The 19244-nt window shown below is 40.0% G+C and overlaps 1 protein-coding gene across 1 annotated transcript in view; it reads left to right on the top strand.

Annotated features, from left to right (window-relative positions):
- LOC122550513 (kelch-like protein 1) overlaps nt 1-19244 on the top strand; it is a 435982-nt gene that overhangs the window by 403543 nt on the left and 13195 nt on the right. Inside the window, exons 9-10 of the mRNA XM_043691355.2 lie at nt 8154-8366; nt 15601-15772. Of these exons, the coding sequence (XP_043547290.1) occupies nt 8154-8366; nt 15601-15772 (385 nt within the window). The remainder of the gene's footprint in view (nt 1-8153; nt 8367-15600; nt 15773-19244) is intronic.

Genomic DNA, 19244 nt, shown 5'->3' with positions numbered 1-19244 from the left:
TGATTGATTCTGCCCCAACGCATTCTGAGGCAGTGAGTTGCACAGATTCTCAACACTCTGAGAGAAGCAAATTCTTCTCATCTCTTTTCTCATCTACCTTCTCTCACTCTATATCTGTGACCTTTTGTTCGAGACTATCCCGCAAGGGGGAGCATTTGTTCAACTTCAACCTTATCGATCCCCTTTAACATTTTCTACACCTTAGTCAATCCATCCCTCATTCTTCTGAACTCCAGCGAGTAGAAGCCAAAGCTATTTAACATCTCCTTATACAGCAGCCCGGTCATCCCCGGAATCAATCTGGTGAACCTCTTCTGAACTGCCTCAAGTGCCACCAAAGTCCTTTCTTAAGTAAAGAGATCAAAACTGGATGCAATACTCCAGCTGTGGTCTCAGTAATTCCTTATGTAATTGTAACAACACTCTTTACTGTTATAATCCAGTCATTTTCTAATAAATACCCAGGATTCCATTTGCCTTTTTTATTATATGGTGCACCTCGAAAGTGGAGTCGCAAGTAGATAGGATAGTGAGTAAGGTGTTTGGTATGCTTTCCTTTATTGGTCAGAGTATTGAGTACAGGAGTTGGGAGATCACGTTGCAGCTGTGCAGGACATTGATTAGTCCACTGTTGGAATATTGTGTGCAATTCTGGTCTTCTTCCTATCAGAAGGATGTTGTGAAACTTGAAAAGTTTCAGTAAAGATTTACAAGGATGTTGCCAGGGTTGGAGGATTTGAGCTATAGGGAGAGGTTGAATAGGCTGGGGCTGTTTTACCTGGAGCTTCGGAGACTGAGGGGTGACTTTATCGAGTTTTATAAAATCATGAGGGGCATAGATAGGATAAATAGATAAAGTATTTTCCCTGGGGTGGGGGTGTCCAGAACTAGAGGGCATAGGTTTTGAGTAAGAGGGGACAGACATCAAAGGGACATAAGGAGCAACGTTTTCATGCAGAGGGTTGTGCATGTATGCAATGACTTACCAGAGGAAGTAGTGGAGGCTGGTACAATTGCAGCATTTAAAAGGCATCTGGACGGGTATATGAATGGAAGGATTTAGAGGGATATGGGCCAAGTACTGGCAACTGGGACTAGATTAGATTCGGATATCTGGTCAACATGGACGAGTTAGACCGAAGGGTCTGTTTCCATTCTGTACATCTCTATGACCCTATGACTCTATGACCTGTATATCCACTTTCTGCACTTCATGTACAAAGATGACCAGATCCCTCTGCACTGATGAACTATAAATCTGCTTCCCATTTCGATAATAATTTACCCATTTGTATTTCCATCCAAAATAGGCAACCTCACACTTATCCACATTAAACTCCATTATCCTAGCCTATCAATAGCCATTTGTAAACTCTTTACCCCCTCATCATTAGCCTGCTTTGTAACGTACTTTTAGGGGAATCCATGAATTTGTTTATGTTAAACTGTCCCTGCTTGCAGATTATTTAGAGGTAGTTCTTGTATAAAGTGTTTCAGCAGTGCGATTTGGCTATAACATTGCTGAAGAATTTGGGAACAGTATGTTCGAGAATGCTTACCTCTGTTCGCAATATTGGGATGCCAGTGGTGATTGTTTAGCACACTTCATTCTGTGCCTGCGCCGTCAGCGCTGAAATCTCCACGCCGTTCTGCACATGTGCCGATATTAACTGCTGTCAGAGCATGTGAGAGGTACAGTTCTGTACATTGAGCAGCTCAATCTCAAAAATTAAACTAACAAATGTTCATTGCTCTCCCTCTGAGACAAAAATATTCTTGTATAATTCCTGCATAAGCCCTGCATAATTCCCACAGGGCTGCATTACTCTTATACATACCATTTGCCTTTCTAATTTGTTCTAGTACCTGAATATCACACAATCTACCCCTAGATTATGCTTTTTCTTGCCAAGAGTGGAGGGTCATCATAACAAGAATGTTAGGAACCATGTCATATGTTAAATTTACTTCTGTTTCATTAATACATAAGATTTAAACCTTCATTCGGGCTGCGCTATACTTTGTATTAGGCTTCTGGGTGATTTTTGAGAAATTATGAATGATATTTTTTGCAGGTCTGCCCCAACCACACTTTTCCCAACAGTTTTATTATTTCTATTAAGCAATTCTCTATTCAGTGAGGTTTCACTGGAATGTGACTACACCGTTATGGAGAAAGTGAGGACTGCAGATGCTGGAGATCAGAGCTGAAAATGTGTTGCTGGAAAAGCGCAGCAGGTCAGGCAGCATCCAGGGAACAGGATAACACCGTTATGGGACAACTACCTGTATGTAGATTGTAAATAGTTGATGGCTGTGGCACCGCACTAGTTACAGTTTACCATCCAGAGGAGGACCCATTGAATCCGACCCTCTGCATTTTGTCAGTCAGCTAATCCTCTATCCAAACCAATACTCAAGCTTTAACCCCCTGGCATCTAATCTTCTGGTCGGTCTTTTGTGTAGCAACTTGTCAACTGCCTTGTAGAAGTCTTGATGTATCACATCCATTGGATCTCATTATCCACCTTAAGTTACATCCTCAAAGCAAGTTGTAAAGCATGACTTGCTCTTCGTGAAACTATGCTGATACTGGTGAATTGAGCTTTGATTTTGCAAGTGTTCAGTTATCATCTCATTTATGTCTGGCTTTAATTACTTCCCAACTGCTCTATAGTTTCCCACTTTCCTCCGATCTCCTTTTTTGAATAAGTGGGCCACGTTAGCATATTTCCAATCCATTAGTACCTTTCCTGAATACAGGGAATTTTGGAATAGCATAACTAATACAACCACAATTTCTGCTGCAACCTCCTTTAATACCCTAGGGTGCAGGCCATCAGTCCTCAGGGATTATCTGCCTTTAATACCATCAGTTTACTTAATACCTTCCCTCCAGTTACAGTAATTTCATCAAGTTCTTCTGTAATAACTGAAGTTTTGGGGAAGTAGTTATTTTTTTCCACAAAGAAAACAGAGACAAAACATTGGTTTGATGCCTTTGCCATTTCTGAGTTTCCCATGATTACCATTTTTATCCTGAAAAAGGCCAACATTTACTTTCGCTATTCTCTTCTTTTTTCTATAATTATAGAAGCTTTTGGTATCAACGTTTATGATTTCAGTTATTTCCTTTCAAGGTTGATCTTAGTTCTTTTGATTTTGTTTTTAGTAACCCTTTGCTGATGTTAAAAATTCTCCCCATCCTCTCTTGCAGTATGATATGCCCTAGTTTTTGTCTTTATGTTATCCTTGACTTCCTTGTTAAGCCAGGGATGTGTTTTCACCTTTTTGCAATTCCTCTTCGTCTCAGGAATATGTTTTAATGGAGAGGTATTTACTATCTCCCTGAGCATTTGCCACTGTCCTTCACCTGTCTTGCTTTTAATATTTGCCCAGTCCACTAAGGCCTGTATAATTTCTTTTGCCAAACATTAAAACTCTTGTACATGACTCTGGATTTGTTGTTTCAATCTGAATTTAAAACTCTAGCATATTATGGTCACTCTTTCCAAGGGGACCCTTACCTATAAGATGATTGATTTATCAATCCTTCTCCATTATAGAATTCTAAATCTAGAGTAGCCAGTTCTCTTGTTAGCCCCATGACGTGTTACTCTAAGAAACAATCCTGCAAACACTCTATGAACCTTTTCTCGAAGCTATCCTACTCAAATTGATTAATCCAGTCAATATGCATGTTAAAATCACCCATAATTACCATTGTGCCCTTCTCACAAAACCTCATAATTTCCTGGTTTATGCACATCCTACTTCAGAAGTAATGTTCAGGGGTCTGAAAATGACTCCTTCCCAGGGGTTTCTCCCCTTGCTTTTTATTTCCACCCAGACTGATTCAACATTCTGGTCTCTTCTGCCAATATAATTTCTTAATACAGTCTTGATGTCATCCTTAACCAATAACATAGCTTCACCTCCTGATCCTTCTTTTCTATCCTTTTTGAATATTGAGTACCCTTGGACATTTAACTCCCAGTCCTGAGCTTCCTGTAACCACATTTCAGTAAGGCCCACCAGGTCATATCTATTTTTCTCTGTGCTATTAGCTCATCAACTTTATTCTGAATACTGTGTACATTTAGGTATAAGGTTTCTAAAATAAATTCGACTGATTTGTCTTTCTCTTTTAATATTTTCTTGTGCACTATGTTTTGCATACTCTCTGTCCTTATTTATTAATCTCTGATAACATAGAGCCTCATCTCCATTGTCTATTCCAACTTTCAATTCATATTTTGATCTTCTTTGATTCCTTCACTCACCATGTTCATTCGACTGGCCCTGCCTGTTTGTCTTATTACCGTGTAGCTTCTGCTCACTTTCTGACCTGCTGTTTTGGCTCCCATCCCCACAGCCTTTTTGGTTTAAATTCACCATAATCACATTTATTTGGAGAATTTATATCTTCTATTCAATCACTTCTATTTCCAGGTGCAGTAAGTTTCCTGTATCCCTTATAGGTACAGTGGCACTTTGTAATTCTACATGCTGCAGATGTAGACTCTTGTCAAATCTTCAAATGTGAGATGATATTGTAATATATTTATTCCTCCCTTCAATTCCTGACTTTCTCTCTCAGTTCCCTAGTTTCACAGTATTTTTCACAGTGAAGTTCAAAGACTCTTATGTAGCTCAAGAGGTATGAATGCTATCATTGACGTGCTGTACTCAAAAGAACAACACAGGATTCAGGTTATTCTTCTCTAATAAATCAATAGTGGCAATCTTCTCTCCACAGATGTTGCCAGAAATACTGAGTTCCTTCAGCAATTTCTGCTTTTGTGTTAATAGCAATTTCATTCTTTCTACTTGTTCCTAAAAGAGCAAAAGTAGGGAATACAGGGTTGTGGCCAGTCACTTTCATTCATGTTCCACCTCTCTTCCACTTCACTGGACTCTTCACAAATGAAAGGTGTATAATGTCCTCCTGTGGTCCAAGGAATGGAGTTTCTTCAGTGAAGATTATTTCACAGCATATTGACTCAGCTTGAATTTCTTCAGCAGCTGGGAAGTAAAGGTGATTCAAAGTCACACAACCTTCTCTGTTTTGTGAAGAACAGTGCTGATCAGGAATAACATACAAAGTATGGTGTATCTACCCCCATTATTTCAAAGGGTAGTGTTGGTCTATCCTTGCACCCTCAGAGGAATTGTTCTCCAGCTATTAAACTGAATGGATGCTTGGGGAAATACAAACTTCAGACACAGTGTTGTGTCAGAAGGATTGAGCAGTCCTGCGCCCTGTGTTCAGTTTAACATTAATATTGCAGTCATTAGGCATCATATCTTCATTCAGAAATCTTCTTATGGATCTCTCACTTACAGTAAGGAAAATACATCTTGTTCTTTCATATATCCATTTTTTGACAATTGCAGTATGGAATGCTGTGGTTTCAAATGTTTGTCTCCCGAATAGAAACCTATGCTGCTTTGGAAAATGATCCTAAAATAGCTTCTGTTATGACATTCACAGCACTCAATATTAATGACTGGTCAGGCTTTGTAACAGTGTTTCTTCTTTAATGCTACAACAAGGACATGGGGCTTTGGCAGTGACTGTGCTCTATACAAACAGTAATTGTTTTCTTCCTGGCATATTGTTAGCCCACTGATTAATGAGCTGGACAGATCTGGCCATAGGAAGTTACCAAGTCCCTTCAACTAAGCAACCTGTTGTAATTGAAAAGTTAACCTGCCTTGCGAACCACTTTGATTTGGCCAGCATAAGGTCTTCTTTGAATTGCAGGGATTCTGATAAAGCTTCATCCAGTACACTTACTACAATACGAGCTCTTAGGCACTCATCTCTCAAAATTCCATGAATTATCAGCAAAGCAATCCAAGTCACTTATAAAATAACTAATAGTCTCCCTCGCTTCCGATTGCACCAACTGAACTTTCTCAACTGATTATAGGATTGCACTGTAAACTAACATAAAATTTACAGGCCTTAATGACCTCTTCATATTTAGTGGTAATTGTTTTTGATCCCCTGATCAGATGAAGCCATTCTGCCTGATCAGAATGAGGTCAGCATTGCCACTGATTGGGTATAAAGGGGCACTAACCTGATTCTTGTTGGAATTCTTAGGAGGACGAGAAGTGGTCCATATTGATTGAAATGGCAATGTCAGTTGATTCTTTGTGCAGCTTGATCAGGACTTTGCGTTGTCCAGGGGTCTGAGATAGAGTATGTTTTTCCCGTTTCTCTGTTCACTCCTGGTCAGCTGTGGTTGGGCTTGAGTGTATTCTGATGGGCCAATGAGCTTTAAGTTGTCTGCCTTTATCAGCATCACCTACAATCCCCAGTAGGTGGTACGTGAAATGCCATTGCCATGCATGCATTTCATGAGTGGGTGCTATATGTTTTTGACAGATGACAAATGGATACTCAATCAACAGAAGCCATTGGGCTCTGGCTACTAATCACAAATGATATGCTGATTGTCACTGATCCTCTTTTCTGCTTTTTTTTTAAAGTAAATATTTAAAACGTTAGGCAGTCTTTGTGGGACACTGTGACAAAACAAAAGAACAATAGGTTTTGTAGATTTATTAAATTAATTTATCCATGTTAAGATTCATCTCTTTAGCAGGTAGGGACTTAAATCCTTTTAGTTCAGAGGTAGTGTCACTAGCCCAATACCACAAAACATTTGATCCTTTGTCTATATTTTCTAATCAACCTGTTCAGAGATCTCTGACACAGGTGGGACTTGAACTCAGGCTTCCTGGCTCATATTAGGCACATTATCATTGCCACAAGTGCCCTTAATCCTTCTTTATAAACTGAGTCGAAGGCCTGTCCGATAATAATTGAAAGAGGATAAATCAGAGTAATTTGTCTTACCTAACAAGGTATAAAACATTCAATGGGAAAGGAAAAAGAATTTGTTTCTGCATGATAACAATAGGTACAATTAACATTACAACAACGATGCCAGAAATGTCATTTTTGTCTCCATCAGACATGCTAAACTGTTTAATCCTCCTCCCAAATACTGCTTTACATCTTCAGATTGGGTAAATCTAGTGCAACTTCAATATTGACCCTTTCATTACCTTATATTAACCATCAGCACTACCAAAACCACCACCAGCTGAAAAAAAACCCCAAAACAGTGTTAAATAAAGAAGATTTCTTAATTTAGCACCATGCACATGGTAAAACAAGACTTCATGAGAACTCCCCTCATTTCCCAGCTGATCTGACATTACTGATAATGTACTGTAGAGGTGAAGTTAACAACAATTAGCCCCTTATGGTCCAGCCTTGGGAAGAGCAGAAAGCAGTTGAAACAATGTGATTTCAAGGATGTGGCGTGGTGGCACGGTGGCTCACTGCTGTCTCACAGTGCCAGGGACATGGGTTCAATTCCAGCCTCGGGTGATATTCAGTGTGGAGTTTGCATGTTCTCCCCGTATCTGTGTGGGTTTCCTCCCGCAGCACAGCGATATGCAGGTTAGGTGGATTGGCCATGCTAAATTGCCCATAGAGTCCAGTGATGTGCAAACCATTAGCCATGGAAAAAGCAGCATCAGAGAGGTAGGATATGGGGCGGGGGGAGTGGGGGGGGGGGGGGAGTGAACTTTGGACTCGATGGACTAAATGGCCTGCTAGGGGGATTTCATGTTCAATGAGAGATTTCAGTTCTGCTAAGAGAAACTGGGTTTAAGATCTTAAGAAGAGAAAAGATGAAGGGGAAGTTTGATAACTTTGTTCAAAATGTTGAAGGATTTTGAGAGCAAGGAGAGGAAACATTATTTCCACTGGCAGATAGGCCTTACTAGGAGATGCAGATTTTAGATAATGATAAAACATTCAATGGGGAAATAAGAAGAATTCTCTTCTGCATTGATTTGTTATGATCTGGAATGCACTGGCTGAAAGTGATATCGAACCAGATTTAACAGAAATTCAAAAGGAATTTGATAAATACTTGAACAGCTATGCTGTGCAACAGGGTAAGGGTAGCTTCTTTCAAAGAACCAACACATGCACAATGGGTCAAACAAACCTCTTCGGTGTTGCATTATTCTGTAGTTCTCGTTTAAATATTGTATGCTACATGTGAGCTATCAGACAGTGTTCATAATGAAGACTTAATGAGCTTCTTTTACTTTACCAACAGGCTGTATGCTGTCGGAGGGAGAGACGGGAGTGCTTGTCTCAAATCTATAGAATGCTATGACCCCCATACCAACAAATGGAGTATGTGCACTCCAATGTCCAAACGAAGAGGAGGTGTGGGTGTAGCAACATGTGATGGTTTCCTTTATGCAGTTGGAGGCCACGATGCCCCTGCTTCGAACCATTGTTCTCGGCTTTCAGACTGTGTCGAGAGGTGAAAAATGCAAATATCTATTTTTTTTTTAACTTTGGCAGTACATGTTTCACGTATTGTGAAGAATGAAAATCCATTGAAATTCCAAATCTTTAAGTAATAGTATTCCAGATTTATTAGGATAAAGGGATAGCAAGTTTAAATCAGAGTTGAGGAGAAACTACTTCTCCCAAAGGGCTGTGAATCTGTGGAATTTGCTACACTAAAGTGCAGTGGATGCTGGGACAATGTGTAAATTTAGATTTTTCCTTGATAATAGGTTGAAGGGACATGGAGAGAAGGCAGGAGAATGGGGGTGAGGACATATCAGCCATGATTGATGAGTGAATGGCCCAATTCTGCACCTATATCTTATGAACATATGAACTTATTGTATGATTATGTTGCTCTGCAATTTCATAAATAGCTAGACCAGCTAGCATTTTGCATTATTAATCATCCCTGTAAGGTTTTTTTCATGTCCTCTACATTTTAAAGTATCCCTGCCCCATGTCTAATAGCCAGTTGAATAGTTAACAGTGGATGTATAGGATGGAATTTAATGCCCTCTCCTCTCCACTGCCAAGTTTAGTGGTGGCATGTCCTTAATGGCAGTGGGGACAATTAATCAAGCAGGAAGGTGGCAGGTGCAGACCCCATTCCCTCCTTGCCTCTGCTTCAATTACATTTGAGGTGAGAATTCCCATGGATAGGGAAGGCTCATGGATAACCTTCACATCCCTTCACCAATTAAGACCCTCAACCAGGTCATTGATCCATTTCAAAGGCTCAAAATTCCACTGCTGGTATTTACCCAATGACAGATGGGGAATTCACCATGTAGAAACCCTTGTGTGGGTTGCTTAAGGGCTTCCAAGGCAGTGCCCCCAATCAAAGGTACTCAGGATCTAACCCTGCTGTGAGCCATCACCCTGCCCATACTGTTGAACCCTTCCATAATGTTTCCTCATGACCAATGATCGCTGTACTTCATCACTAATGTGTATCACGAAACTTGAGTGGGTACAGTTCTGGTGAGAATCACTGCCTCTGCTGGGAAGAGCTGTTGGCTTTTGATGTGCCCAAAGATCTCGGAGGACAGGTGATTCACCCTCTGGGCCTTTGAACCTGAGGAAGGCCCACTTATGTTTAGTTAAGCAACACATAACTTCTCAGACAATCCCAAATGGTAGGGCTGCCATTGACCCTCCAATAGGCAGACGAAACTCCCATCACCGATACCAAATTCCATCCTGGTTTTCCAGTATACTGAGGGAAAATTGTATTTTCAACTCTCTTTACAAAGAAAACAACGCAGGTAAACGCTCTGCTGAGATAATTTAAAACTCATTTTTTTGCATGATTACCGTGTTTGTTTAACTGATGAGTGGGCAAGGTATGGATTGCCACAGTAAGAGATGCAGTCTTTCATATCTATTGGGAAAATTATTGGAATCCATAATTAAGGGGAGACTGACTGAGCACTTAATAAAACTTAACTAATTAGAACAAGCCAACATTGATTTGTAAAGAGTATACCATGCCTAAATAAAACCTAATCACATGTTTTGAGGAAGTAAATAAATTCAAGCGTTGTCCCAATCCATGAGGCTATCAGACAGAGAGTGCTTGTGCCTGGAACCTGGCTCTAGAGTTGTAGTTGTCAAACACGCCTAGCATGATTTAATTAATCCTGAACAGCTATTCATCAATAATGAACAAAAATAATCCTTATTCACAGCATGCAATGCTCAACAATGCATCTTAATATTCCAGTTAACTCACCCCAAGGATGTCCAATTCTTTTGAATTGCATTAGCTTGCAAAAAGAAAGCATAATTAATGCCGGCATGTCTAATTGAATAACACTTCAAATCATGATTGTCCAAGTCTAAATTAACCTATATTTTGATTTGAAGTCTCATGGCCGCAATTGGATTAATAACATTTAGTTTGCTATTAAAAAGTGTCATGTCTCTATCCTTGGGAGTTTATGTTTTACAAGCCAAAGTAAGCATCACAGAAAAATTATACATTACATATGTAGATTGCACATTTGAATATATTCTGTTATTTATAAAGATGCTTCAAATTTAATATTTCTTGGTGGATTTGAGCTTCAAAAGATTATAGATAACTGCATTTGTAACAAATTTTGTGGGGACAGTGATTTCTTTAAAAGAAGTAATTGAAAGGTCATTGCAGACAATAAGCCATTTTTAAAAAAAGACAAGGCTTCCTGGAAATCCCATTACCCTTGACAACTGCTTGCTTTGCTTCTAGACTGCCACTGGGACTGTTTAGAACAGTGACTGGATGGAGAGAGCTTTGGGCTCTGGAGGTAGTTGAAGGACAAGATGCCTGGGAGAAAGGGTTGCTCAGCTGAATTCTCCTATTTTTGAAAATGACTTTTGCTAAGTTCAAGACAAGTTGTATTTATTATCCTGCAAGAGTGATTGATGGGATTTTTCAATCTGGTATTTCCTGAGGAAATGAGATGTAGCTCTGACTATAGCTGTAGGTCTAAGTGTAAACTCTGTTGTGAGTAAACAAGGTACCTTTGAGTCACAGGGAACTCTTGACAAGGGGAAAAGTAGTTATCTTTGTATCAGATGCACCGGGAGTGTGACACAGTGTCTGGCTCAGTACCTGTAGCGATTGTCCATAGTTTTGCCTGTACACAGGTTTGCCTCAAGGGAATGAGGTGTAGCTCATAGCTTCTCCAATAGTCATGGCAAATTCAAGTGAAGTCAAGCAAGCTAAACAGTTAAATCAATGTTTAATCGTATGTAGTTACCTGAAAATGATTAAACAAAGTCCATCGGCAGAAGGAAAATTGGTACCATAGATATTTTGTTATTTGAAACTTCCCTTGTGGATTTGGCCAATCAAAGGTCCATATGTTTAGCGTCCATGAATAGCAAAGGTGAAATCACTTTGGTGGGATTGTACTACAGGCTTCCCAATAGCCAGTAGAAATAGAGAAACAGACATTTGAACAGATTACAGAAACAACAGCGTTGATTTGGTGGGTGAATTTAACTTCCTGTATATTGACTGGGACTCCCTTTGTGCCAGGTGCTTAGATGGGATGGATGGAATTTGATAGGTGCATCCAGGAGGGCTTCTTGAAGCAATATGCCAATAGTCCAATGAGGGAATGGGCCATATTAGATCTGGTATCAGGGAGTCAGCCTTGCCAGGTGATTGAAGTTTCAGTGGGGAAAGCAGTGACCATAATTCCCTAAGTTTTAACTTACTTATGGGTGAAAGTACTAAATTAGGGGAAGGCTAACTATGACAATATTAGACAGAAACTGGGGGATATAGATTGAGATGGTTGTTTGAGAAATCTACATCTGGCATGTAGAAGTTTTTAATTGATTAGCGTTCAGGACCAGCATGTTCCTGTGAAAATGAAGGATATGGATGGCAAGCTTTGGGAATCTTGGGTGACAAGAGAAATTGTAAGCTTAGTTTCATCCTGTTTTGTAGGTTTCTGTGTGATTCTCCCTTATTCTTCTAAATTCCAGTGAATATAATCCAATCTGATTTAGTCTTTTCTCATACTGCCATCACAGAGTCAAAAAGTGTGGTGCTGGAAAAGCACAGCAGGTCAGGCAATATCTGAGGAGTAGGAGAGTCAATGTTCGGGCATAAGCCCTTCATTGGGAGCCAGGCTTTGAAACCTTTATTGAACTTTCTCCATAGTCAGAAGATCCTTCCTCAGATAAGGAAACAAAACTGCTCACAATATTCCAGTTGTGGTCCCAACAAAGCCCTGTACAACTGCAGCAAGGCACCCCTGCTACTGTATATCAAAAATGGGATTGTGATGCGGAAGTGGTGAACCCCTCACAGACGTATGGATGAAGAGTGGGCAGTGATTCATAAGATGGTGGTAATGCCCAAATATCATCAGGAAATATTCAGGCTAGCTGATGAAGTTCCTATTGGTAGCCTTGTAGGAATCTGGAAGGCACAAGCACATGCAAGTTTATATTTTAAGTTTATATAAGTCTTCACCAGAATGTGGTATACTTTTTTAAAGTGTGTGAGATGTAGAGAAACTCTCAACATTCAATCGAACCTGCACTTTCAATTCCCATATCAGATTTGAGGAACAAGGTAATGGGGCATTCATAGACAGTGTGAGACTTTCAATTAAAATGAGAAAGGAATACTAGTATATCTTTACTATTATTTACATAGATGCTCAATTTCCAGATGATGTTCCCTTAAGGACCATTACTGCTAATGTGTTGATAGAAAAATCAACTGAGTTCTTCATTTGATATGGTTTACCAACGGAAAACTGGCCAGCTCAATACTCAAACTATATATTCATATTATTTCAGGAAGTTATGAATAGTCTAGGTGTAATACAGTAAAAGTCTTCTGCATACCACTCACAGACACAGAAGCTTCAGGTAGGTACCATCAAATTCAGTAATCAGGGTACAAAATCATGCATTTTGTCAGTTACCTGATATAGGCAGTCAATAGTTTGTAGAAATTTATTGAGTTTGTTAAGACTCAGCAGTTTAGAAGTGATATGCCAGTTCATTGGATTCAAAGAAAAGTGATAACAGGAGATGATTCACTATGATTCACTGATACTAGAAGACAAACAGGCTTTTGGCAAAGGATGAGTCAGTCTTATTAAAATTATGAATGCAGCATCCTGCTTTCTAGGTGTGGTGCTGGAAACTCTTCCCTAGCTCTTTGTCCTCTTCTTCTGGTCAGTATTCTATCAGGATAAGACAGCTATCCGATGACAGTCACTTGAGTATTGCCTAACAAAGTCAGCCCTGAGCACTTGTTGATAAAACTTATTTCTCGGTGCTGGTAGTTACACTGAGTCAATTGATTTGAAGACCCTGGAAAGTATTGAAGATCAGAGGGACCTTGGTATTTAGAACTCCAAATCCCTTAAGATAGTAAACAGGTGTCTGAGGTGCCTCAGAAGGCATATTGAATACCTGCCTTCATTAACCTGGACATCGAATACAAGAGCAAGGGCGTTGTGCTGGAACTGTGTAAAATACTGGTGAGATCACAACTGGACGACTGCATGCATATCTGGTTATCACATTATAGGAAGGTTGTGATTTCACTGGAGAGGGTACAGGAGGGATTTACAAAGATACTGCCACTGGAAGGTCTGCAATACAAGGAAAGGTGGATTGTTGGGGATGTTTCCTTTGGAACAGCAAAGTTTGACAGGAGACTTGGTAGAGGTGCATAAGATTATGAAGAGCATGGATAAGAAGGCATTTTATTTATAGAGGGATTTATAACCAGGGAGCATGTTTCAAGTAAGAAGTGGAAACAGTTGAGATTTTTTATTATTATTATTCAGAGTGTGGCAGAACTTGTTAGTTCAGTCAGAAACTCTCAGAAGATTTAACTCTTGTAAGGCAGCACAGTGGCTCAATGGTTAGCACTGCTGCCTCACAGCACCAGGGACCCATGTTCGATTCCAGAATCGGGCAAATGTCTGTGTAGAGTTTGCACATTCTCCCCATTTCTGCGTGGGTTTCCTCCGGGTGCTCCAGTTTTCTCCCACAATCTGAAGATGTGCAGGTCAGGTGAAGTGGCTATGCTAAATTGTCCATAGTGTTAGGTGCATTAGTCAGGGGGGTGGGTTACTCTTCGGAGGGTCAGTGTGGACTTGTTGGGCCAAAGGGCCTGTTTCCACATTGTAGGGAATCTAATCTAATCTTACCTAGTATTTGTACATTCACTTCAGGACTATGGATGAATCGCTCGTCTCTAACAGTCCTTTGGTTACTCAAAGGATGATTTTTGAGTCATTGTTTGCCTTCAGTTATTATTTAGGGTGCATTTTCATAGAATAGATAACTCTTTTGATAAATATAATAATGTAGAAGCTGTCAGGATCGTTGAGAAACCATGGAGCAAAAGCAGCAAAATGGGATTAGTGTGATCAGATCTCAGTTGAATACCGCAGACACGGTGAGCTGAATGGGCTCCTTCTGTGCTGTAAACTTCCAGGAGTTTACCTTGGATACCTAATAGAGCAAGGACAAGTACTGCCAAGTACAGCAAAATTACAAGATTTAGTTGAGTCCCCTGCCACTAAAACTAAACTGGAAATAATGAGATGTTTAAGACTTGCTGAAAAAAAACACAGCTTTTTGTACAGTCGTCATCAGGCCAATTTGCAAGCATTTCCAAATTTGCAAGTTTTCTACCAATCAGAGTCCACTTGTCACCAAATCAGCACTCTCCTTTCATGTGTGTAAATGTTAGTTTTCCCTCAAAATTGGTCTGCTTAGAAATTGTCATGGTGAGTGCAAAATGCATATTTTTCATCAATACTCAGTTTTATGTTTACTGTGGAAACCTGGCTGGTAGATTAGCTTAGATTTCCAATAGTGTGGAAACAGGCTCTTCGGCCCAACAAGTCCACACCAACCCTCCAAAGAGTAACCCACCCAGACCCATTTCCCTCTGACTAATGCAATTAACACTACAGGCTATTTGGCATGGCCAATTTGCCTGACCTGCACATCTTTGGAGGAAACCGGAGCACCCGGAGGAAACCCACGCAGACACGGGGAGAATGTGTAAACTGCACACAGACAGTCACCCAAGGCTGGAATCGAACCTGGAACGCTGGTGCTGTGAGGCAGCAGTGCTAGCCACTGTGCCACCATATTTTAGCTTTTGGATTATTTCATCCAACTTTTCTACCTGTTCTACTTTTAAAGTCAACAGTTTTATACAGTTCCTTTGCACATGTGCTGGTGGTCGAGGTGTCATTGTAGCTCAGTGAGTCAGACTGTCACCACTGAGATGGTTTCAGGTTCAGGTCCCACACCAGAGATTTGTAAATAAATTCAAGGTTGACTCTCCATTACAATTCTTAGGGAATGTTGCATTGTTGGAGGTGTTTTCTTTCAAGTGAGATGTTAAACCAAGGCTTTTCTGCCCTCTCAGGTGGATGTGTAAGATTTTCTTATTGAAAACCTGATATAAATAAGGTACTTAATTAGCCATACTCGGGAGAAGTGACAGTACACATTCTTTCAGCTTTGGTTGTAACAATATTAAAAAACTGAACAAGACCACCCAGGCAAAAATCCTTTTCTACTGTAAACATTTGAACAATAGGTCAAAAAAAAGACTTCTATTGTTCATGATTAGCTTGTGTTGTTTATTCAATTAACAATGATGTACAGTACTGGAACAATTTTCCTTATATTGTGTTCCATCACTTTCACATCAGATATGATCCAAAGACTGATACCTGGACAACAATAGCTTCGGTGAGTGTCCCCAGAGATGCTGTTGGAGTCTGTCTCCTAGGAGACAAACTGTACGCAGTTGGCGGATATGACGGACAAACCTATTTAAACACGATGGAATCATATGATCCACAGACCAATGAGTGGACACAGGTAATAAATATTGAAAATTTTTAAAACCACTGATCTTTGATACTCCTTTTGTTTCTCAAAGTACCGGGTTTTGAGTCATTGTTAGGTACAAATATGTCTTCTGTTATTACTTAAAGTGCATTTTCATGGAATGTGAAATGTAATAACATAGAAGCTCTGATTGTCACTGATTATTACAAAATTATATTTAAAATGATTTTGTGCTGATGAGGTACTGTATAATTTCTTCTAAATAGCAATGTGTATGCATTTAATTGGAGCAGGTGATTAACCTTGCTTAATATTTAAAGATTGGCAGTGTAAATGGTACAAGTAGGAAGATTTACAGTTTCACTTATGCACAGAACTTATTTTGTAGAGTTACTAAAGGATTTGTTTAACGATTTGTAAAAATCTAAAATATGATTAGCTGCTGGTGACATACTATTAATCACAAGCTTTAGGTTCACGAGAGTATGTGGGAAACAGGAGAGATGGTGAGGGGGGAGGGTAGGGTCAGTCACCGCATTGAAGTAGTCATTAATAGACTGAATGAATACCGAACAATTTGTTCAGTGTAGAATCAGCTCTTCTTGTTCAAATTACCTGCAATTGGTATTATTACCTTGAAAGAGTATGAGTGTTGGCCTGGGTATTCTTGTAAATGAAATTTGCTGATATTAAGCAGAATGGGAGCATTTTGGAGAATGTTACTTCTGGAACTTGATAAAATGAAATAATGAAAGCTATTGTAAGTTCCAGTTGGTTTCAAGCTATTTGTAAAAGGTGGGAAAGGAATCAGTGCCTCTGATTTAGAATTTGACCTTCCATTTCTAGACTTGTGGTCGAAATTTATAGCGGTTAGACAAAGGCAGAAATACATATCTCAACCAAAAGGAAAGTCTTTGCCGCACTGATCAGTGCTGAACTGGGCTACTCCATATCAATAACATGCTGTGGGTCAACCTTAAGCTGCTGATGTTCAGAATTTGGCCCTTCAGAGTCCTGCCCTCAGACTTGCCAGCCACACAGATTGATCAATAGCTTCAGCAGTGCCAGAACTCAGCTGTAGATGCTGTTATGACTATGAGGGGGCCCTTAGAAAAGAGCAATGGATCACACAGGACCAAGGCCATTGTTGGCCCTGGCATTTTAAGCTAGCAAAGGATGGGGAAGCCTAGGAAGTAGGGGCAGAGGGGTGACAAAGGGTTTTGATATCTTGTTGATGAGGAACAAGGACATCATACCTATTGTGCATAGGTCACCACTAAAAGTCTACCACTCCCTCCCCAAAGTTTTTTTTTTAATAACAGCATTCTGAACCTTATCCAACTGCACATACCAACCAGCTTTAGCATGGACAACATATTATTATAGGTCTCTCCACCCTTCAGGCACTCTGCCTGTATTCCTGATGAAGGGCTTTTGCCCGAAACGTCGATTTTACAGCACCTTGGATGCTGCCTGAACTGCTGTGCTTTTCCAGCACCTCTAATCCAGAACATATTATTATGTCAGTTAGCTTGTGTACAAACTTAACTGTCCGTTTCTAAAAAGTGGTATGGAGTCTGCCAAATTGACTGCCTGCCTGCTTTCATTTTATGGGGTGGATGGGTGTGGGTGAGGAGATTAGACACCTGTCATATTTTATAAATACACGTCACCAAAAACACATTCAGCCTGGGGCTGTAATATCTCACCTCTGGACTCAGCCTGATTGGTAGAAAGTTTTCTTAGTCAGGAAAGAAGCTGTGTAAAATGCAGTGGAGTATTCCATAATGTTTATCATGGATGCAGGCTAGATGGTTTGGTTGGTACTACCTGACCCAATTTTAATTTTGACGTGAAAATGGGCATCTATCCATTTCGAATAAAGTATGCCCATGCACACATACAGCCATGAAACTGAAGTACTTTAGAACAGACAGCTCAACGTTCTGTGCCACAGATGTGCATGTTGACTGGAAATTTCCTACCAAACATTGTTGTAAGAAAACCAAAGGAATTGCATCTCTTCATCTAGAAGGCTCATTGCCATTTTTTTCAGTGCAGTTCGGGATGAATTATAAATACTGCCAGACTTTACAGTGTCATCCACACAGTGAAATGTAGAGAAAAATATGTAGATCATTATTTTGTCTTGCTTGTCTTGTTGGTGAGGACTACAGATGCTGGAGATCAGAGTCGAGGGTGTGGTGCTGGAAAAGCACAGCAGATCAGGCAGCATCCGAGGAGCAGGAGAATCGATGTTTCGGGCAAGAGTCCTTCATCTGTAATAAGGCTTGGAGCTGAGGGGGATGGAGAGATAAATGAGAGGGGGGTGGGTCTGGGGACAAGGTAGCTGAGAGTGCGATAGGTGGATGAAGGCGGGGGTAATGGTGAGAGGTCGGAGAGGAGGATGGAGTGGATAGGTGTGAAGGAAGATGGACAGGTAGGACAGGTCATGAGGGCAGTGCCAAGTTGGAAGGTTGGAACTGGGATAAGGTTGGGGGGGCGGGGGGAGGAGAAATGAGTAAACTGGTGAAGTCCACATTGATGCCGTAGGTTTGGAGGGTCCCAAGGCAGAAGATGAGGCATTCGTCCTTCAGTTATGTTACAGTTTGGAGCACAATGTAGTTTAATAATATCATAGGCAGTGACGCTATTTGGGAAACTTCACTCTGATGCATTGCTTCATGAAAATTAAGAACAAAATGACAACAAAACAGCTCAGTACATTGCAGTAAATCCCATTCCAAAGGAACAACATGGGATTCAAAACATTAATTCTATTTCTTTCTCCACAGATGCTGCCAGACCAGTTGAGTTTCTGTAACATCTTTTGTTTTAGTTTCAGTACATTGCTGAGATTCATCACAATTATTTTAAACAGCAACATGGTTAGCCTTAGATATTTTTTCTTTTCAAAATGTGGATTAACAAAATGTTAGCTTCTTATTTAAAGCCATCTCTTTCATTTAGTCCTTTGTTAAAAAAACAGGTCACTTATTCTATTTTCGCTGAAGTCAATTACCAATCAAGGATAATGAATTTATTATTTAGTGGGTACATATTTACAGCTCCTGCTGGTTCTTCTTTCATGTATTTAAAGCAGTGTTGATAAAGTGCTCCTCATAGGGAATAATCCGATAAATTAGCTTGTTTTCTGGGTAAAATATTTAAGTATCTGTTTCTGCTATTTATTTCTGCACTTCGAATATTAATTATTTAATGCTCAATTCAGACCCCAAACCTCTACCCAACAGAAATGGCACAGCACAGTACTACTCCTAATTCAGTATTAATCGACATTGTCAGTCAAATTGATAGGATGATAGATGTCATGAATAGGAAATGTCACCTTCGTGCAGCGAAGGTTGCAGTGTTTAATTAGTATTTGGGCAAACATTGCTCTGCAACTAATTGTTCTACATTTGACCTGGGTGTGCTCAATATGTCAGCACCAACATCCTACATTGCTCTGATCGGCAAAAACTTACATACAAACAAATGT

This window comes from Chiloscyllium plagiosum, unplaced genomic scaffold (assembly GCF_037043375.1).
Source record: "Chiloscyllium plagiosum isolate Xiang-an unplaced genomic scaffold, Cpla_swu_hap1 HiC_scaffold_6, whole genome shotgun sequence".
Lineage (NCBI taxonomy): Eukaryota > Metazoa > Chordata > Chondrichthyes > Orectolobiformes > Hemiscylliidae > Chiloscyllium > Chiloscyllium plagiosum.
This window is presented reverse-complemented; position numbering and strand designations above follow the sequence as displayed.